This window comes from Pseudorca crassidens, chromosome 3 (genome assembly GCF_039906515.1).
Source record: "Pseudorca crassidens isolate mPseCra1 chromosome 3, mPseCra1.hap1, whole genome shotgun sequence".
Classification (NCBI taxonomy): Eukaryota; Metazoa; Chordata; class Mammalia; order Artiodactyla; family Delphinidae; genus Pseudorca; species Pseudorca crassidens.
In genome coordinates this window covers 116977606-116999953 of record NC_090298.1, presented here as the reverse complement: position 1 = coordinate 116999953, position 22348 = coordinate 116977606, and the positions used below count along the sequence as shown (strand labels likewise).

Sequence of the window (22348 nt, the reverse complement as noted above, 5' to 3'; positions counted from 1 at the left end):
AACCCAAACCAACTTCAAATTTAAAACGACAGAAAACAAAAAGCCTTCTATGGAAAAGGGACATGATCTATGGCAAAAGTTTCTCTTTCTCTTCAATTGTGATAGCTTGGTTAACCGTCACACCACCAGAGAATTTAAAAAACTGACTCAAGAAGCAAGATAGGGAAGCCATTCACATAAAATCTCTAAAATTAAATTTGTTTTAAAATAAAATAGAAAATAGTTTTCCAGTGTGAGACAGCCCACTTAATCCTTATAGCAAGTTAATGATTAGGCAAGTATACCTGCTGCTGAATCCTTAAAATGGCTTCTATCCCCCTCCCCCCAAAAAATTCCAAGAGCAACCATAACCACCCCCACCAAAGGCACTGAAACAAAAGACTGATCTGTTTATATAGTCACATGAAAAATAAACATCTTTATTTTTTTGCCTACTTTATTTCATTTTTTTCAAATAAAATTTAAATCTGTACAAAGTATACTGTTACAGTATATATTTTGTAAGAATCAATGCCTAAAAGAATCACAATACTTCAATAAGCAGTACAGCAGACCTCGCTAGTTTCAGCTTTGATATTGAACAAACTCAAGCCGGCTGATGCACAACACATTTGCTTGGTTTCCACATGGTGAGTTCCCAGCACTGAGATGGGAGAACATGACAGCAAGTATGGTTATATTACAGCCCGACACACTGAGCTTCTTCATGTGATAATAACTGCACATATTTAATACAGAATGCTCAAATTTACTTTTTAAATTGCATTTGCTTGCTTCTTAGTTGGAAAAATTCAGCATTCTTAATGGGGTCCCCAAACAGTGCAAATTAATGATATTCTACTGTATAATTGGCACATCTCCAATAAGGATTAACTTGTAAACTCAAAGAATATTACAACTTTGTCTTAAATTTTAACTAACATACATCTGGTCCATTTAACCAAAATCATTTTGGAAAGATATTAAAGAACAATTCTATTTCTGAAAGGATATTGTTTTGACCATTCTTTAGAGAAGATAAATTTTTAAATTGTCGTTAAAATGTTTTACTATAAAAATTTTACAAACTCGATTAGAAATTTCAAGATTATGATTCACAGCAGACAAATACAAACTGTTTATATTCCAACAATACCTACTCTTAGACTTTCAAACAGAGCACATCCATGTCAGCTGTGTTAACTAAAATTTTGAACAGTGTACTAAATTTATAAGTGGTGCTGGGTCTAGCAAGTGTAAATACACAGTATATTTTAATGAAAAGAATTGTCTTCTTTATACTTTATTTGTTTTCCCATAAGGAAACAATGTTTACATTCTTTAATAAAGTTAATCTTACATCAGAATATAACTTAATACTGTCAGCAACAGGGACCACACACAGTAAATAAGAAGCACATTTAAAATAAGTCTGAATTCACATAGATTAACATTTGTTGGTTAATAAAATATCGACAGTATTACAATCTTACAATATTTACAGTAAGAAAAATCTAGAGTAATATATACCTTTCACAGCAGGATTCCTTTTTTTAATTATTATTTCTTCCAGTTTGGGATTGTGTATACACGAAAAGCTCAAATAAAGCAACTCTGCAATATAATCTTAAAATAATGGCTACTGGGGGAAATTCTATCACAACCATTGAAAATAATGGTGACTTTTCACGGAGTCTGTGGCATCTGAGAACCTAGTTAATTAACCAAAGACTTGCTCAAACTAGCCTCAGTTACCCAGATTAAAGCTGCAGAACTCCGGCCTTCCCTGACTGCTAAAAACCCAACAGATTTTCTCAACATGCTATAAGAAAAGAGGGAAAATAGGTTTCAGTTCACACCTCATGGCTGGAAGCCTCCGGCCAGTGCACATTCCCCAACTTATGCTAAGAAGAGGGCCAGCTTCATCCCTAAAACACCACAAGAGTTTACCTTCCAACTACAGGGCACTGTGACACCAAGCTCACTCATTCCTCAACTTTCCAGCATTAGGATAAGGCATGAACTTGGCCTATATAATACACACCAGCATCTTAAGAGACTTGGGGTCGGGGCAAAGAAATATACTAGTGCAGTTTGCACTGAGATCAACAGGGAAAATGGGAAGCGATGCATGTTTCCGATTAGAATAGCAAGAAGACCCACATCCCTAAACTGGAATTTGGCCAGGGCATCAGAGTTAGCACCCCCTCTCTGAGTACCACAAGCAATTAGGATGTGTGCTCTGGGCCTCCTCCAAGAGAGAGCATCTACAGTAAGTAACACCATGTGGGACATTAGTTCAGTGATGACTCCCAAGAAAGCAGATACAAGTCTTAAATCTGGGGCTGTCCACAGCACCTGAGGTCACTCATCAGAGCTGTGACCTGCCCCAACCCTGCTTACTTTAAGAGATCTGATGGGCACAGAGCACTCAGGGATACAGCTGCTGGCTACTTTGGACTCTAGATCTCACAGGTAATCAACAGGTATCTGGGATTGAATTAGCAGACTGTACCACAGCTCCTTAAACAGACACTGTCAGGTATGAAATCATGTCAAGCATGAATCTTCACTGTCAGGTCAGAAATCAAAGTGGGAGTCTTCCCACATCAGCCAAGGTTATTTTGTCAAAACCTTAGAGGAGTTGAACAGTTTTTCATGTTGCAAGTGATTAGTTTACTTATTTCAGTCAAGCTGGATTGGCAAACCAGACTGATTTATTTAGTTAGCTTTGTTTTTTTGATTCTTACGTATGTGTTAACCCAAAGCTGTTCTATTTGGGCTAAATACACTGACAGAGAAAATTCAAACAACAAAAGTTTTCAGCAAACTTCTGTGGCATTTTCTTTTTGGAAGTCAATGCAAGATCTAAAGGTATTTCTACCCAACAAAGTCTGTTTAAGTGTTTAATGTTATTTCCTTTTTGGTCCTATATAGAATGCTATGACTTCTATATAGGTCTGAATGCTGCTCCATGTAGATGCTTTCTGTATATCTAAAAATATATACTTTTCAGTAGTTCAATACATGGTTAATCTTCCCACAGAGGAAGATTTTTGTAATCACATGTTGCAAAGTAGAAAAACATCTCCTTTCTAAGAAAGGAAATACGTATACTTTCCTATTGTACACTTTTGAATAAGCCCAAAGGCATGCACCAAAAAATCATTATTAAAACTAATACATGCACTAAAATGGTATACAGTTAGACTTAAATAAGGTGCTGCTTTCTCAATTTTTAAATTTGAAGAAGATATTTTGTCGGTTGTTGACTCAAAGATCTCCCCCGCCCCCACCCCACTCCATGGCATCAAGAGAGAAAAATAAAAAGTAAGCATAAACCTTTAAACTATTCTTTACATGGGGGAAAGGACAGATATATCAACTATCTTATTTATAAACTGGATTCCCAGTTTTAAATAAAACCAATATTTACTGGTAAAAATTGTCAAAGCTAATACATCCAAACAAATGTTACTAGTAAATAATGTTCTACATAGAGAATAATTTACTTTGGTTTTATGCACCTTCTCAAAAATGATACCGGTGTCCCATACGTCACCAAACTGATGTGTTCCAGCAAAGTTGTAAGGCAAATCTTTTTCTTCCCTAGTGACGTCTTGTTTCCCAATACACAAAACTAAAATCTTTTGGTGAGAAAGGGGTTAAGATAATGGCTAACCCCTTGGCATCCTGAGCATTGTGGTTTATCAAACTCTACCCTGCTAGAAGCTGTCAGGCACCCTGACCCCTGCCTTGAACCAGGAGTGGCTCCCATGTCTAGAGATGCCCTGACTCCTTAAAAATAGCTCTCAGAACTTTGCTTCTTTTTTCCTTCTATCTGGATGTTATAATGTCTAACAAAGCTGGTTGGAATGTCACATTTTGCTAGTAGGGGCCATCATCTAACGATAATTCCAATCTGAAATGTTTTATGCCAATGCTTAGTTCTTAATTTTATCAATTAATTGCATTAAAATTTTCTCTACAGAGTTTACTTAGAGATCCTTAACTTGGGTTTCAGAAGATGTGTGATGCCCCTGAGGTTGTATGCAAAATTATCTGTATATGTTGTATTTTCTTTCTGGGGAGAGGGTCCATCACTTTTGTCAGATTATCAAAGGTATCTGTGACCCCCAAAAGGGGTTATAGGGACTTAGAGGGATACCCGTAATTCATTTTATAACAGGATTGGGAAATGGGGGCAGAAAACTAAAAATGGCCTCAAAAAAGGGGGGGGCCAAATTGTTGATCTTTTCCCTTTATTCACATTTGGGAAATAAGTGCTTCAAACTAGGAAAAATAACTAAGCTGATTAAATTCCATTTAAAAATAATCAAAGCCACTTTCTAAAATTTTTTCATTATCCATATATGGTAAATTTAGTCTCCAAGAAAAGGTTTGGAGACTGAATTTTTCTCTTTTCCCAAAGGAAGTTCATAGATATAATGCTGATCATCATCCACATTTAACCCAAGACAACATAAAACCTAAGACAACTCTAATGATGTAAGCCTTTATGATTTTGAATAAAGGATTATCTAGAGTCAAATACACATTTGTCAACCTTCATTTCCCAAAATTGGTCCATATTTAGATAACTACCGGGCACAATTCCACTAGATAAACCTAAAATCTGAACAACGGAAGTTTAACTTTCTACCTCAATTAAAAACAAAGCCACAAGTTTCCACAATAGAGTCCAGCCACAAACATTCACACTATGTCACAGAGAAGTTTCTCATTTCAAATACATCACTGAATTTTCAGCAGAATTTGCAAACTTAAGATCCAGAATGAATAGCAAAACATGCTGAGACGAGCATGTCAAGAATTAAAACACCAGCCCCGCCGCACCGCCCCCCCCCCCCCCCCCCACCCATCCAGAAACACACTCAGGCATTCCAAAAATAAACCAGATCTGAAAAGAGGCCTCTCACTTGTTGGTTTTAAGTATGAAGTGCCTAAAAGGCTATGGGAAAGGGAATATAAAACGAAGTAATTAAATAACTTACAAAATATAATTTTAGCCAAAACACATTTCTGTTCTATTGACAAAACTGTCAATTTTTTTTTTTTTGCAATTCCGAACACTAACTGTGTCGCGCAATCTCACTAAGACAAAAAATATGTTCACAGGTACACTTTTTGTTCTCCTACTCTTTCTAGAGCACATCTTGAGGTTATAATAATGCCTCTAGTTAAAATAAAGTCTCTTATCCCCTGCCACCCTCCCCTCCTCAAAAAGTGAGTCAACCTTGAATTCCAAAAAGGAATATTCATTTAATATAATTATTTCGATACCAGTTATATCACATAGACCATGAGGAAACTCCATGAGTATTATGGAAAACTACATGAAAGAGGGAGCTGCCACTTGCCACCCACTTCACTTTCAGCTTTTAAAGCCAATACCCAGCTAGACTCAAATCTCATTGACTTCAGTGAAAACAAATCAACACTCCAAAATCAGGCCATTTCAGGCTGGAAACTGGATCTCAAAGACACCACTTCATATGTGTGTGTGTGTGTGTGTGTGTGTATATATATATATATACACATGTATATATATATATAATTTTTTTTCTATCCTAAGCTTTCAGTTTGTCTATTCAAATAGTCTAATAAAACTCACAGTTACAAAGGATTTTATTGGCAAATAAAGGCCCATATTAAAAATTTTATCAAAACAAATTTTTGTTCTACATAGCTAACACTAAGAAATATTTTCTTGGACTTATAAAGAATATTTAATTGCATATAAGTTTTGCTTTGGGAGGGATATTGAAAACATAATTCTGTAAGAAATTAGAAAAGACTAGAAACAAAAGTGAAAGTGACTAGTCTTAATTTTCAAAAAATCAAGTGCAAAGATAAATAGTGCAAATAATGAAAACTAGAAATTTTATAGGCAACTTTACAGTCTTTCCTGCTTTTGCACTTTTACATATTGACAACTTTATAAACCCTAACAACTGTATGCAGCATGGAAATGGGCTATCATTTATCTCCATTGACTAGACTCAAGGAAGCCTTTCAAAGACTTGTCTCACAGTCATTTAAATCACTGGTTCTTGACACAGGTTTGGGAATTCACTTCTTTTTAAACAATTCCTAAGGGAGGGGTTATTTAAGAAGGCTCTACACTGACTTAAGTTATAGTATGTAACTATAATAATTTAAAATCTGACACACAATACTATGTGAAAACCATAATAAGTGCCAACTCTACAAAATAAGTTAAAATAAAAATAATTCTTCTATTATTAATGTATTTGACATTTGTAAAAAAAAACCCACTACATTCCAAATACAAAATCAGAACCTCTTTTTTTTAGTTATCTTTAAAGAGGTTTTATCACTAACGTATACAGATTTGGGTAAAATGAAACTTGAAAGTAATCTGTCAAAATCACTGAGAATAAGTCCATACTAAACTAGAAAACAGAGTTAATCCAAATATACTTGAATTATATAACTTTAAAAACAAGTATGATAGCAACTCTTTATCTTAAATAATTTACAATGCTCCTGGGATACTGGGAACAGAAATCTAAACACAATCACTTCACCCTACAAAGGACGTAAGAACTTCCAAGATGTACTAAACTATATTATTAACACTTGCCACCAACGAACTCTTGAGAATTCTACAATTTTAAAGTAACACAGAAAGTGGGAGAACAAACAGAAACTTGAGTTGGGGGGGGAGGGGTGTGTGTTGTCTAATTTCAGAAATATAGTATTATTGAGGATCTCATAAGGTCTACAATGTTAAATGGTTGCTAGGATTGTAAATATAAAAGAAATAGAAAGGATGCCTAAAATTGCAATTCAGTGTTTTTACCCGGTTTATTGTCCTCTTCTAGAAATTCATGTGGAACAAAGGCTCAAGGTTCTATAAATGCAAGGCATAATATGGATCTTTGTGGACTATAAAATCAAATAATTTGATCTAAAGAACATTTTGAAAAGCAAAGGTAAACTACATTGTAACATGAACCCAGGAGAATGTAAGATACATATTTCTGATAGTTTAAAAATGGTAACGGTGAAGAAGTTTGAAACTTTCTTATTTCTTCCCCTCAAAATAAGTCTCCAGCAGCAACTTGCCTTGACCAGGAAAGTTGCCATTCCACAATTGTGCTATTTAATTTGTCCAGAAAAGCAAACATCCTACACCTGAAAACAGATTTGTATATTGCATCATCACTATAACATCTAGTTACAGACCAATAGCTTTCCCATAACCAACAAGGGACCCATTTTCTGATTTTACTGAAACTTCCTTAGTGAACATCAACTTCATTGTCCTTAGCAAACAAACTCTCATTTAAGACTCCATCTCAGTGTCTTTTCCTACCTCCAGTAAAAATTTCTTCCACTTTACCTTGAAACCATTCCCTTGTATACCTCTCACTCTCCATTCATAAACACATTAAACAGCTCTCCTCTTTCTGCTCTCCAATTTCCAAACCAGTAAGTCTCAGCTTCCAGGAACTTACCCAAAATACACATACTTCTTACTTTCTTAAATTCACAAATTTCTTAACAATTTCAATGCTCTTCAAACTGCCAACTTAAGACTATGGGGAAAACAGCAGTCAGAAAAAACTACCCAGTTACCTCATAATGCAGAAATCTTTCTGGGATCAGTTAGCTATGTTCTTTTCTAAGGCAGGAGTCAGCAATTTCTTTACTTCCTTCCTAAGGAGGTAAACTGGAGTGCCACTGGTAGGCCTATGGCAAGGAGAAGGATAAAGGAGACAAAAACAGGGGAAAAGGAGGATGGGAAAAAGAAAATTCCAGTGTTTATGGTAGGGAAGTAGCTCAAATGTCACCAACAACTACCTGCACTGGAAACTGCCCACCCATTCCAGCTCAAAGGGAGCTTGACCCATTCCCCAACATATGTCTATTAATTCATCAGTGGATGGCCATCACTGAGCTGGTCAATGTGAATACATAAGTCACCTGTTCCATAAATTTGACTGCCACTTCATAATAAGAACATCTTAAGTCCTCCTAGGATCCTTCTGCGTTAATCCAGTTTAGAGCAAAACACATGCTAACAAGAGTATTTCCACGTTTCTCAAAATTCTAGATTATAAAGGTTTGGTCCTTGAACTTGGAGGCTTCTAGACTTATTAAAGTGTACCCTAAATCAAGAAAATTAGACTCTTTAGCTTAAATTTTCTCCAGGAAATACTACAAAAATTTAATTAACAAGCAAATTACTAATAATCACCAAAACAAAGTATGTATTCATGAAAATGCAAAAATGTTATAATTCCAAAATGAGTAAAATATTTCTGGTCCATAAGAAGTAACCTTATTTTACACAGAGGCTCACCACCATGTTTCTACCTACCAAACAAGACAATTTTCCATAAAAGCAAAGCACATCAGGAAAAAAAAAAAGAAAGGGAGGAAGGAAGGGAGGGAGGGAGGAAGGGAGCGAGGGAAGGAGGAAGGTAGGGAGGAAGGAAATGCCAAACACAATATGGGGACAAAATAAAAATAAATGAATAGCTATGAAATTCTTTTCAAGAAAAATGTTTCTAACAAGTGACGTTTGCCATACTCAACTTTCCTAAAGGCATATATTGCCTAGGACCATTCAACATCAAAATCTGGTAGTCAGTTTAGCAGCTGAAAGATGACAAACTGTTGGCTTGAAACCAATCATGTATTTCACTTTTCACCTGGTTGTCTTGCATTATGAAATTCTACCTGACCCATGCTAATGTTAGTTTAGATGATCTTCATTTAGCCCATAATAATGAAATTTCTGCTCAAAAAGAGTCTATCAAATGGCCTAGGCCTTAAATTCAGGTTTTGTTTTAGGATCAAATAACTCTTCAAATATTAAAATCAGCTTTTCTTAAAAATTTATTGCAAATTCTTCATGGTAATTAATGTTGCTGAGTGAAAACAGTAATTTTAATAGAGGTGAATGCTTAAGCTTTACATTAATTTCACTATGAATGGCCTAAATTTGGTTAATTTTCAATGAAAATAAACAGAAATATTATATGACTTAAAAGTGGATAAACTTCAACGACAACTTTGCACAAATAACTTTAGTGAATTTATTCACTTAAGGAATTCTAATAAATTCTCTTTCCTATTCATTCCACTCTCATGGGGAAGTGTGTATATATATATATATATATCATTAAGATATTCAGATTTAGGGATCATCAACTATAAATGTTATACTCAGAGTTATCACCAATTTTTCCAAACCTAAGTTGCTAAAGATTCTCTTGTTTTAGCATCCTTTTACATAGAAAGCCGGATCTCATTCTGATATTGAAAATGAAAAAAGTCATCAGATTTGGTATCTCATTTTTTATGGGGGAAAAAATCTTAAAAGTATGTTCACATGTATAACAAAACAAATCGTGGAGCTATGAAAGCCACCAGAACAATTTCAGAAATCTCCGTTCTGAAATCATATGGAAATGTGTGTATGTGTAACATGAAAAAAATGAATGGGAATATTGAAGAGAGGGTGAACCATGTGTGGGAGATAAAAATAATCATGCCCATGGTGGGGTCAACCATGGCTGGCAGATAATCCAAAATATCATAAAAGAAAAATGTGTTAGTTTAGAAAGTTTCAACATTGCCAAATGCAAAATGTTAAAGCACAGAAAAAATGAATGAGACAACCCCCACAAACATCATTTCATAAGAAAAAAAAGTAGAAAAAAGTGACCTGTACATCTTTTTCAATATACCAAATCTTAACTGACTTAAAGATTACATAAAGTATTTGGGCCATGGTACCCACCCAGATTCTCATTATCAACAGACTTATCTTTTCCCCTCCCTTCCACCCAAATTTAGTTGTTTTCCTGCAGAAAAAGCACAGCATTCCTATATTAATAAGTATAAGAAATGAAAACAGTGAGTACAACTGATATAGATCCATTGACTTTTATTACAAATGTACTTGATCACTTGGCTTCAAAAAGTTTAAAATCAATACCCTATTTTCTGTATGCCAGTACAAAGCAAACTGTTTTACAAATTAAATACCTAAAAATTTGACAAAAATATTAAAATTTGATGAAAAACAATTATAAAAATCCTTAATCTCTCTCTTCAAAAAAGGAGGCAGTCTTCCCAGTCCTATTGTACAATATTAATAATATTCACCATTTTTAGAATAGGTAGCTAAATTATATTTTTCTGTTAGCATACAAAACTCTTAGACTAATAGATTTTATTTGTATATGCTCCAGTTAAGTTTGTGAATGCCATCTGATTGCAATATAATCAACTATCTTTGAGTCCTAATTTACACTTATTTAATAATTTGCATAGTTTAAAAGGGATAAAGGTTATTCTATAACTAATTATCATAGGCTATTACAGTGCTATTTTTCAAGGCAACAAGTATTTGCTCCCAAATGAAATTATCTTCTTTAGGCAGGGGTTAAAATTACTAGCAGCTTTCTCCATTACCTGAAAAATCAAACTGGAATAGTTATCCATCTCTAGATGTGAAGACCTAAAAAACACATTGATACATTTTTCACTTTGAGTCAAATTTCAACCCCTGAATGGGACAACTAGAAAGTGAGACTTTCAAGGTTTTTTATTTCCCTGTTGGTTTTGGTTTCTACTCTCCATGGCTTTTGAGAAGCTGGAAAAGTTTGTCTTTCCTGACTCACATTGTCTTTTTTTCCATTTGGCAAATATTCATCTACCTCCAATCTGTATCTAGTGGAGGAAAAGCCAACATGGCTTTTCTTATGAACTTCCTTTGTTGTCAAAGGCATGTATAATGATTTCTACAGTTCTGGTTAGTTAACTTTAGCTCCCTCTGTGGCTGGATGACTGCTGTTTCCAACATCAGCATGATAAATAGGAGGCACAAATAAAAAGTAGCTTAAAAAAAGATTTGGTGACTTAAAAGAAAAAACAAAAAAACCCAAAAAAACGAACAACACTAAAGCACACACACTTACATGGGCATTTCAAATCTGGTGGCTGATCTCTGGATTAAATTACTTGACAATGTCTCTCATTTTAAAGAACGCAATGCATTTCAAGTGTTCTTTTATACTTAGGCAAATAATACAGTTTAACCAAGTTCTTGGACCTTAATTGTAAGACAAAGCAGATCATTAAAAATAAGGCATACTTGTCATGAATTAAGTTTTGTTTACTTGTTTTTGGCACATTTGATCATACTGTCTTCTATGAATAAAACATATGGTCAAATATACCATTTCCTTTTTTGTTTCAGCACAAACAGGGTTTACCAACTAGTAAAATAAAAACAAGGAAAAACTCCAACATAAAACACTGAGAAATAGAACCTTGGTAAAGTACCGAGCACCTGGGGGGAAGGGTGGGAAAAGGATGAAACAGGAGAGGGGAGAAGGAAAGGTTGGGAGGGGACTTGGGGAGGTAAAGTGAGATGCAAAAAAAGAGCATCTTTACAGTCATTTGTCTTTTCTATGATCACGTCTTAAGAAGTCTTAAAAGATCTGCATGTGGATTTCTTTTTAAACCCACTGACCATAATTCAGACACTGGTTTCAAAATCTGAGTAAGATTGTGTTTAACTGTTATAGTGTAAAGACAATTGCACAATACATGTGCTTCTTGATCCGGTAGGATTCCAAGCAGAATCTGAAGTCTATAGCTAAGAAAGGCTTCACTTTAGGTAACTCGGACCCTAAAGAAAACCTCATGAAAGAACTCGCATCTCAAAGAAAGGACACTTTGCCTAAGTTTGCTGTGTTTTTTGTTGACTTGCACTACTTATTGCTGGCTACTATGAAACACTGATCTAGGAGTACTCCAACAACCTGTAGTACAAGGCTTAACTTTAAAAAGCTATAGTAAACAAGAGACAAAATCAAAGCAATTCTCTTTCCTAACTAGTAACAGCACAGAGAATGCAGTCTTTTCCATATCACAGTTAAAGTACAGTGAACAAAACAGCTCAACAAACCTTAAGACAAAAAAGTGCAGGTTATTAATGTTTACATGCAGTTGATAAGCATTCCAAATGTCACATTATGCACTGTAAAAGCTCAACTTTACTATATGGAAATAAGAAAAATGCACCTTGGGGGAAGGGGAAAAGCAATTTAATCATTTCCAGTGATTTTGTAAGTAAAGAAACTCCTAACTATTGTACGGTCACCTCATATTAAACATTGTATGAATATTAAAAGCAAACAATTTAATGGGAAAATGCACAGTACAATGGAAATAGCTTGTTATTCAACACATACAGTAGATCTCAAAGACAACACACTCAACCAGGGAGCTTAAAAATACCAAATCAAAATCCAAAGAACCAGCAGAAAAAAAAAAAATCCTTCAAAGACAACTGTTTCACCTTCCTAGGCCAATGCTTTACAATGTGAGAAGCACTGATACCTTCCAGCTCCTACAGGTGGTGTCTTCTACATACAGCAGTTAGATCTATATGGCTGGATTTGCCAAGAAAACAATTCCATCCCCAGAACTCTTTATGTCAGACAAGATCCATTTTTTTAAAACCAAAATACTTTCTACAGAATTCCAAACCAAAATGTACTGTTTAAGGCATCTTTTTTTATAACATTTTCTCTTCACTCAAAGATGATAGTCATGCAGCAGTTTAATGATAAAAATATATTAATATTTTACTATACAGCAGCAAGAAGTTAGTTGTCAATTAAAAGCACACGAACATCTTTAAATGAAAACCTGTAAAAGACTATCGTTACAAACAATTTCAGTTGGGAGGACACCAGCTTAGTAAAGTGCTCTCCTAAGCTTTGCATTTTCATACCCTACACCTTGAATATATGAGTTATAGAACATACTTTTGATAGAAGGCTTGTACACTTGGGGAACACAAATACACTTAGCATATAATGTAGCCAGTAATAACTAGCACCACAGCTACATGGAAATCCTTTACATACACCAACTTGGCTTTCACTTTTAAAATGAAGCTCAGAATCCATGGCTCAGTAGGATAACTATAATTGTGTTGCTCTGCTTTTTAACGGGTCTACATAAGTTAATAGCACTGGCAAAAATCAAAGGATAGCTTCAGACCTCTTATAAGTTTAGGAGACAGTGCTAGTGACCACAAATAGACTCACTACCTGATGTCCAAGTACAGGTTCACTGGAAATTGCTGCACGTTAGTTAAGTTTTTAAAATCTTTCTACACATAATAAAAAAAATATATTATGAACGATACAAGTACATCTCATATACACAATAATGACAAAACGCCTACTCAGTCAAAGCAAACAGATGCAGAAAAATATTATGGGAGATTTCCTTTTCTTTCTTTCTCTTTTTTCTTTTACTACTTGAATAACTTTGGTTCCAACCGTAAAAATCACAACTTAGCAAATTTCATTTAAATGCCTTTTTTAATAATTTCTTCATGTTCACAGAAGTTTCACTGACCATTTTTAAATGTTTAAGGTCCAGATGCAATGCATATTGTATAAAAGAGAGCACTTATTGTTTACCTTGCATGAATTAACCTACGTACCTTTAACTCTACAAACTTCTGCATAACATTTAGACAAAGCTCAGACACACAGCATGCCTAGCCCTCATATATATACACATCTCTAATCACAGGTATATAGGGTGTCAAATATACTATAATAACCTCCATGTAAGGTTTGAAATTTGGTAACAAAATGAGAAAAAACTAAAAATATTATTTTACGTGTTCTAAAATATCTCTTTTTTGTGCTAAAGTCAAATGTTAGCTCAACATGAAAAGGACTTTTATAGAATTCAGCAATATTATAATCTTGACCATTTTGCAAACACTTTTAATAATAATAGCTTAAACGTGTACAAAAGTTCTTGGTTAATTAGGGAAATAAACACTCAGTTCTTTATATTTTTTAATCAAGTAGGAAACACAGTTCATATAATGTTATTACTTTTTGTATTTTTTTTGTTTTTTGTTTTTAGCAGCTGCTTACTGTTTTATATGGTGGATAAAGTGGACAACATCCAGCGATGGGTGGCAAGTCAAGAAGAGAAACTGTCAGTTGGTGGAGGTTCTGTGGGTGGTGCTCCCTTGGAGTTAACAGTTCTTTTTTTTTTTTTTTTAACTTTTTAACTTTTTATTTTCTCTCTTTCTTTACAGTATATTTTCTCTGTGTGTGGCGCTGTGTGTGTGTGTGTGTGTGTGTGTGTGTGTATGCATGTGGGGGGGGGTTCCATTCAGTTTGATCAATCTTCTTCCCCTTCTTCCTCACCCTGCAGTAGCAGGGTGGCAGCGGCGGTCTCCTCCTGCTGCTGCTGCTGCTGCTGGTGGAGCTGCTCACAGGCAGCTCGCTTCTCCCTCTGCTTCTCTTGAATCTTCTTCATCTCCTCCGAGTACTTGCAGAAGGTGTGTCCGAACTTGGCCCACACCTTGTAGGGCACGGTGATGGAGTTGCGGTAGGTGGGCTTCACCTCGCTCACTCGCATAAACACGCCGTACTTGTTGGAGCCCACATCAAAGAAGAAGCGCTTGTTGTCCACAGTCAAGGAGGTGCCCTCGGGCAGCTCGGCCGGCTCCTCCTCCACTCCGTAGTCGTCGATGAGCTTGGCCAGAGCGTCGCGGAACTCGATGAGCCCCTGTGCGGGCAGTGCAATGGTCTGGCCCTGCGTGGAGCCCAGGCCGGGCCCCCGGTTGACCGTCTGGCGGATGCGCAGGAAGCGGCCGCGCTGGTTCTCCTTGAGATCCATGTAGTACTTGCGGTTCTCGCGCACCAGGAACTCGCTCTTGAGCGCCCGGCGCGGCTCGTCCTGCGCCTGGGCCAGGTCGGGCGGCTGGCTGGGGCCCAGCTGCGCGTAGTGCTCGATGAAGTCGCCCAGGTAGTCGCGGAACTCCACGGCCACTGACATGGAGAGAGTGAGGCGGCTCTTGTTGCCGCCCGCGCCCACCTCAGCGATCTTCAGGAAGCGGCCCTTGGCGTTCTGCTTCACGTCCAGGTAGAAGCGCTTGTTCTGGATGTCCACCCGCTTGGAGGCCAGCTCCTGCGTCTCGTGCTGCAGCCCCCCCGGGGCCCCGCCGCCGCCGCCGCCACTGCCGCCGCCGCCGCCCCCGCCGCCACCACCGCCCCCGCCGGAGCCCGAGCCCGAGCCCGGGTGCCCCAGGGAGCCGCCCGAGCCCAGCGCCGCACCACCCTGCTCGCTGCCGCTGTCTCGGTCCGCCATGATGCTGCGCTCCGCCGCCGCGCTGCCGCCGCCTGCCGCTCCGCCCGCCGCCGCCTCAGTCGCCTCAGCCGCCGCTGCTTTCCCTCCCCGGCTCCGCCTGCTGCCGCCGCAACCCCCACAGCCAGTCAGCCACTCTCGCGAGATCTGCGGGAGAGACGAGACAGACGAGACCCGGTAACAGGGCACTGACTCCCCAGTACAGTAGCCGGGCGCCCTACTGTACGCGCCCACCCGACCGCCAGCACGTGACCCGCACCCCCTCCCCGTTGCCAGTCCCCCATCCGCCCGCCCGCCAGGCGGCGCCCACCCACCGGCCCTCACCCCGCACCCCTGGTTGGGGTGGGGGGGGGACTAGAACGCGCCGCGTCGCAGCTGCTGCCGCCACTGCCGCCACCACGGTGGCTGTCGCTGTTGGCCAGACCCTGAGCGGCCTCGGCCCGGGGAGTTGGGGGACTGGCGTGAGAAGGGGACTGCCATACTAAGCACAGGGAGTGGGCCTGAGCTCTGCTTTCCAGTGACCCCAAAGAAGATGTGGGGGGAGGGGCCCGCGCAGCGCAGTTGAGCCCGCTGCAGAGAGGGGACACCGAGTCACGGCCACCCCCTCCCCAGCGGGCCCCATCCAGACCCAGATCGGCCCACCCGTCACTTGACTGGACTGTCTCCTACCGCAGAGCCCTGGCCGCAGAGGCGGGCGAGGAAGAAGAGAGGTGGTGCAGCGGTAAACCTTAGCTGCAGAAGGGGCTGCCAGGGATGAGGACGGGGCGCCGGTAGCAGTGGCGCGGAGCACCAGACACCTAGCCCTTCCCTCCCCTCGCTCCCGCCGCTCCCCCTCCCCGCGCACGGCAGCGGCTCTGGCCTCAGATGATCCCGCTCCCCCCTCCCCCCAACCGCAGCCCCGCACAGTCGGGCGGGCGGGCGGGCGCACTCACCGGCAGGGGGGAGCCGAGCAGAGGACGGCAGCCGCACCAGGGCCGGGGTGCCCGCAGTGCCTTTTCCCGTTGGCTCTGCCCTTCTCCCCAAGCAACAATCAAAAAGAAACCCCACACTCACCCCAAAACCTTCAACCAGCCCCCTCTGGGACAACGACTGCCCGCCTGCCTCCCCCTCCTCCTTCTGAGATTTGGGGAAGGGGGGCACCCTGTTCAGGGCTGAGCCCAGCCTGGGTTGCCGGCCAGCTCTGCGGATAAACCAGGCCCTGCCGAGCCTTCAGCCCCTAGCCCACTCTTCCTCTCTGGAAGGACCCAGATGGAAGAGAAAACCAAGCAGGCTTTAGGAAATTCACGAGCTAAAAATGTCAGGAATTTCCTGGGAAACGCAGTTCCTTACGGGATTCATTAACGCAGGTTCGCTCGCCCCTTTTACTCCTCCTCCCAGAAACTCCTAAGTGTCAAGGAGAGCCCCCATCTCTCAAAAAGTAAAACATTAAATGATCGCTGGTTTTTAGACAGACAGCTAGGTTACCGACCATTACCAATGACAGCTAAGCCAGTGAAAGCTAAAGGGGGTCTTCTCTGGTCTCAGGAAGGGGCTCAGAAATAAAAGATTTCTCTCTTCCTAGATCTGAGGCATAAACTAGGGCCTATTTTCCTTCTTCCAGATAGATAGCAAATGCTCATACTCCCTCACTGCAGTCTGCAGTCCTAGCAGCTGTGGGAAAGCTAAGGCCTGTCTCCAGGGCACCTCCTGCCTATGCCCCTACATGTTCCCCATCACCTTCTGCAAGGGGCTTAGGTGATACAGACCTCACAGCCCTATTCCTGGCTTTCTCAAGCATGGATTGTTGCCTCCATCCTGAGAAGCATATCCCTATCTCATCTGTAGGCTCCATTCCCATTTAACACCCCCCAACCCCTGCCCCCAAAAGTAAGGAGACTTGCCTCCCTCACTCTTAGCTCCCAAGACATCTGAGTACCTGGCTGCCCAAGCTTCCTGGAAAAGAGAGGGGTAAAGAGAGGACTAATGATAAAGAAACCCAGACCAGCCCAGGGCATAAGCTTTGTCAATGCTTGAGACCTTAAAGCCCCCTGATATATCCCTTCATCTCCTGGGCAAACCTGCCTGCTAAGTATTCACAGCTACCTTTTTCTCTTAGCAAGGGCCCCATTCAACCCAGCATTAGCTACTTCAGCTCTGGGCTGACGTTCGCTACCTCCCGCTAAAGAGGAAGAAACAGGGCAGAGCACCCTGGCTCCGAAGAAGAAAACTGGGATAGTCCTGTGAACCAGCCTCAGAACCACCCACCTGTCCAGCTGTTCCTGAAATGGCTCCCTGAAGACGAGGCCCACTGTGAGAGATGGAAATCCAGATTTTGGGCCCCATAAAGAACTTCCCCTTAATTTAGGGTCATCCTCTAGCACTGCGTAGTACCCTTTCAGTGCTGATTTTTCTGCACTCCCTCCCCTGTCCCCAAGTCTGTCGGGAAGGAGATATAGGAACTGTTGGTGCACTTCCCACCACACAGAAATACATGTGTAAGAAGCGGCGGCTCCTCTAGGTTTGCACGGTAGCGATCAGGACCCTGGATAGACCCCGGCCCCAAACAGGGTCTCAAAGGCTGAGTGGCAGGGTCTCCGCACAGAACTGGGCGGGGCATTACGCTTCCACCTGTAAGCTGAGACTACTACGACCTGGTTAAGACCGCTCTAGAAGAGCCGCTATTCTTCCTCAAGGGTTTACTTCGCGCTGAACCAAGCCCTTGACCCCTCAGGAGAACTCAAAGCAGCAAGGCCAGTGGGGCTGCGATAAGGGGGCACGCGCCTGCCGGTCCCTGTCACTCTTCCATGCTAATGATCGCTTCCCCCAGGACAAAAAAGTAGGGCTCGAAACTGCCCGCCTTCTTGAACCAACTTTGGAGTCTAAATTTCTTGCCCTCTGTCCCAAACGTTTATGTCCAGGGGCTCTGAATTGGTTTGAGTTTGGGAATGCCCTGATTTTCTGAAAAAGTGACTGTCACAGGAACTGAGTTCTTAGTTCCCCAGCGCAGAGGCAATTGATGAAGTTTCTAGACAAAACACAAGTTAAATATCATTTGCACGCATAAACTGGGAATTTTAAGCTCAAATCAGTAAACAACTGAGACCTGGATCTCTCCACATAAATATGTTCTTACTTATTTCATGTTTTTTATTATATATGTATAAAATTTTGCCTTTATCTATTAGCTTCTTGCCTACTTTATAAATGTATCTAAAAGCAAACAAGGTTAATAATGCCTTTCCCAAAATAATACAATGATAAATAGGATATTTAACACATTTTCACTACTCAAACAAGAGAGTTTATTTCAGGATGAGCCTGTAAGTGTGGGCTTTTGGTCAGAATGGAGGGGGTGGTGAAAGGCGGCTTTCCGTAGGCTACAGAATATAGTACCCTTAAAAGGCAGTCTGAGAGAAAAGTCTTAAAACAAAGAGTTTAACCTTAAACAGAACTTCAAAGTTAAATTTGCATCCTAACATTGAAAATCCATTAGCAAAGTTGTGGATTTAAAAACACACCTAGCTATTTGTTAATTACCAAAACAATATGCTAACTTGGTAAATGAAAAGCCAGTTCTAGTGTCTAGATGTTTGCATTGTCATTTTAAACCAAATAGTTGTAAAATTAAAATTATATTTGCAATACAATGTAGGAAAAACAAAGGGAAAACGAAATATATTAATATGCACAAAATATCTGTGTTAATGAAAGAACTATCAAAAAATATTTCCTTCCTCCTCAAAGTTTGCTTATATTTTTAAAACCTAATAAACGTCTCTAGATTTAGTGTGCTCTCTTATTAACACTACACACACATTTCGAGAATAGAGATTGCTTTATTTTTAATCCCTCTATCTCTACATCTTTAACAAAATCTTACCAACAAAAAACTGTTCACAAGAGAAACACATACTAGGCTGAACAAGAAGGAAAAAACCTCATTTTCCTCAGCCTGAAATACGGTCTGAAATGATCTAATTCTAAAAGTAAAAATTAACATACACATTTACAAAATAAACTTGGAGAGAGGGGATCTACCTCTGGGTAATAAACCCTTTTGATTACGGAGTTCCCAACAGAAACAATACGCTCATTAATATTTCACAGAATCACAGATTTCCCAAATAAAAGAGAAGCAAAAACATTAGAACTTGTGTTTTCAAGTGCTACTTAGGTTAAATGCCTGTCTTAAACCAGACAATTATCTTCAATACCCAAATCATTAAAACTAACTGGAATGTTGTACTGTAACTGTTCAAAGTGGAGGAATTACCCATTTCTTCTCATGGCTAGCTACCAGGAAAATTAAGGGAAACTCTCAAGTAAATCTTAACATTTAACAACAACGACTAATAGTATTTCACCGACCATTTTTAAAAAGTCTATTCCCTTTCTATAGCTCATCTAATCTTTAAAATTATGCCTCTCCAATGCTATTTCAATGTTTAGGGTTAAAGATATGAATTAAACATTTAAAATCTGAAGAGAACAATCCATGTGATAGAATCCTCACATTTCCCCAAATGTTATTTTAAGCATTTGCAGAAGAATTAAATAAATGTAGCACACATTCTAAATTCGATAAAAGATTCAGAGAACCCGACATTTTATGTACCCAAAAGGTCCAAACAGAACCGATGCAAATGTCAACAGCTCTCTCTCTTTCGGCTGATTCTTAAATGGTTTTACTAGTACCCAAAGGAATGAAATCAGCAACTCTCTCCACACTCTAGTCAACACTCCAATTTTCAAAGCCGCAATTCGAAAACGTCAGTTTGGGCGGGGAACAGTGAGGGTCTTGAAGTAATCAAAAAATTCCTTTTCTCCTCTGACAATCTACCAAAAGATGTCAAACCAAATTCAGCCTATTATAAAGCACTGGGGCTTCCTTCCAAGGACACGGGACACCAGCAGAGACACCGCTGCAAAAAGCTGTCCAAAAGCGCCTGGCCCGACAGAAACGTAAAGGGGCCCATATAAGAACGAATTAGAAGCCTCAAGAGGGTCCCGCAGAGACAACGGAAATTAAAGTAGCATTTATTCAGGGGTAGACAGCAACGAACCAAAGAAAGTTTTCCCAGCCGGACTCTTGGGCCTTTCTCTACCCAAGATCAGGCTCAAGACAAATATATTTGTTGGGGTCCCTTCCCCATAGCCGCTGCCGGGGCCTACCGTCGCTCAAAGGGAAGACCCTCTAACTTCACATCCGTCCGTTTTGCCCTCGGACAAAGGCAGAGGAGACTGTGGAGCTGACCTAGCTCTGTGGGGCAGCAAAAATGCCTTGTTCGGGCCACCCATCTTTGGGCCTGGCTTCGTCTGCGCTGTCAGCACCAGTGTATTCTTTTTTATTTTTACAACGCACACTGGGAGGGTGTATGCATTGCGGGGGTGGGGCGGGGGTTGAACAGAGGAAAGGAGGGGTTGGTAGTGGAGCCTAGAAGCCTCCTTCCTCTCCTCTCCTGCCAGGGTTGCTGTGCAGGGAGTGTCGGCCAGGTTTGGCGAACTGTCCCAGGCCCCAGGCAAAGGTGGTCAGGGGGAATGGGGCTCAGGCATTGCTAAGCAAACGGCACCACTGGTGGTCTCCAGCGCCAGAGGAGGTAGGATTGCTTTTTTTTTTTTTAAAGGGGCGTGTGATTTTCTTCTTTTTTGGAGGTGGGAAGGAGTTCGTTCGTTCGTGCGCTCCGGAGGGAGGGGGGCGCGTTGCTGCACTACCAGGGTCCCCGGAGGAAGGGTGCGGGGATGTCTACAATGCTACAGTAATTATTCCTGGGGCATAAGAGGGCAATTAGAGGGGACAAGGTGGGCGGCACCTCAAGCTGTGGCAGTGGCAGCAGAGAAGGTCGCGAGGGGCTTACCCGGGCGGGCGGGCGGGCGCTGTCCTGCCGCAGGTGAGGGAGGGCGCGGGCTGGAGGGAGGGAGGGCGCGCGCGAGGCAGGCGCTAGGCGGGCGCGAGGAAAGGGGGAGGGGAGGAGGGCGCGCGCGCGCACACCTGTCCTGGACAGCGGCGCGAGCCGAGCTGCGCCTCACTCGGGCTCTGCCGGCTGAGGAGGGAGAAGGGCGGGCTGGCAGGCGGGGGCGGGACGCCGAGGGGAGGAGGAGGAGGCGGCTCGGATGGCTGGCTCGGCTCTCACTCGTTCTCCCTCCCGCTGGCAAGTCCGGCTCACACCCTGCTTCTCCCGCTCACTCACAGCCCCCTCGGCTCTCCCTCCTCCTCCTTCCCCTGCGGGATCCGCTCGCTGCCGCCGCCGCCGCAGACGGCAAGTCGTGGCAGCCAGACGTCGGCGCGTAACCCGGCGCTCCGTGCGTGACTCCGGGCGACGTCAGCGCGCGCTCCCCGCTACCCACCATCTCCCCCCCACACTCCTCCCGTGGCTCGCGCCCTCCGCCCTCGCGTTCCTCCGTTTCAGTTGCAGCGGCGGCGGCCGCCGAGCGCGCTCCCTCCGCCCCCCATTTCGCGCGTGCGCGCTCTCCCCGCCGTTGGCGCGTCAACAGCCCACGGCCCAGGCCTTGAGGCGCGTCTGAGGAGGGGGCTGCCTGCGGCCTCTTTGCCCACCCTTCCTCCACTCACTGCCGGTAGCGCCCCCGGGAGGACTTCTCCCTTGTTGGGCTCTGAGGGCGGAAGCCAGGCTCAGGCGGGGAGGGAACCCTGTAGGGCCTGCGTCAGCTCCAACTTAGGGCCCTCAGCGTCGTTGTCAGTGTCGCTACCACCCTGTCACCCTGCCCCGCGCCCCCGTTCCGCCCGCATCTCTTAGGAGGCGATAGGCCTTTCATCTCCCGGGAGGGTCTCACCTTGGCCTTCAGACGCCCGCCGAGAGGGGCTAGGAGGGCAGAATTAGCATAAAGAAGAAACGGGCTAGACCACGTTCAGGCTGTAGCCCCAGGAATCCTTGACAGGAAGCGTGGGGTTGCTGCCCAGCCTCCCACGCAGTGTAGGTGAAACTGGGCCCCTTTGAGGGACTGTGACTAAGGACAAAACCCTGATAAATATTATTTGTGCGTCCTTGGGCCGAGAGGGAGAGAGTAAAAGGGACGAGTTAATATTCATAAATTACTATGCTAGGGCGAAATGCAGAACTATAAAATGTCCTTTAAGAGTTTTCTTGAAATCTTTGACCAGGTTTGACAAGATTTTTGGTACACGTTAACTTTTTCCCTCATTTTGTATGCTGTCACATCTCCATCCTGCAAC

At 41.9% G+C, this 22348-nt stretch overlaps 2 protein-coding genes across 8 annotated transcripts; both read right to left on the bottom strand.

Moving 5' to 3' along the window:
- Positions 1-398: 398 nt before the first annotated feature.
- On the bottom strand, positions 399-4839 carry IGIP (IgA inducing protein). Its single transcript, XM_067731944.1, has one exon. The coding sequence runs from the start codon at positions 724-726 to the stop codon at positions 565-567; it is 162 nt and encodes a 53-aa protein (XP_067588045.1). The 5' UTR covers positions 727-4839; the 3' UTR covers positions 399-564.
- Positions 4840-9908: 5069 nt separating this feature from the next.
- On the bottom strand, positions 9909-22097 carry PURA (purine rich element binding protein A). 7 transcript variants are annotated; one of them, XM_067731939.1, is made up of 2 exons: positions 21949-22097; positions 9909-15327 (listed from the first exon to the last, which is right to left on the bottom strand). In XM_067731939.1, the coding sequence occupies exon 2, from the start codon at positions 15181-15183 to the stop codon at positions 14212-14214; it is 972 nt and encodes a 323-aa protein (XP_067588040.1). In that variant the 5' UTR covers positions 15184-15327; positions 21949-22097; the 3' UTR covers positions 9909-14211. The 7 variants fall into 7 exon arrangements, with proteins under 7 accessions (XP_067588040.1, XP_067588043.1, XP_067588041.1 ...); XM_067731942.1 differs by lacking the exon at positions 21949-22097 and adding an exon at positions 21149-21446; XM_067731940.1 differs by lacking the exon at positions 21949-22097 and adding an exon at positions 21015-21151.
- Between the last annotated feature and the right edge of the window lie 251 nt (positions 22098-22348).

What these genes read in the sequence shown, in the direction of transcription:
- IGIP (XM_067731944.1), bottom strand. Translation starts at nt 726, where the DNA reads ATGTGCAGTTATTATCACATGAAGAAGCTCAGTGTGTCGGGCTGTAAT.
- PURA (XM_067731939.1), bottom strand. Translation starts at nt 15,183, where the DNA reads ATGGCGGACCGAGACAGCGGCAGCGAGCAGGGTGGTGCGGCGCTGGGC.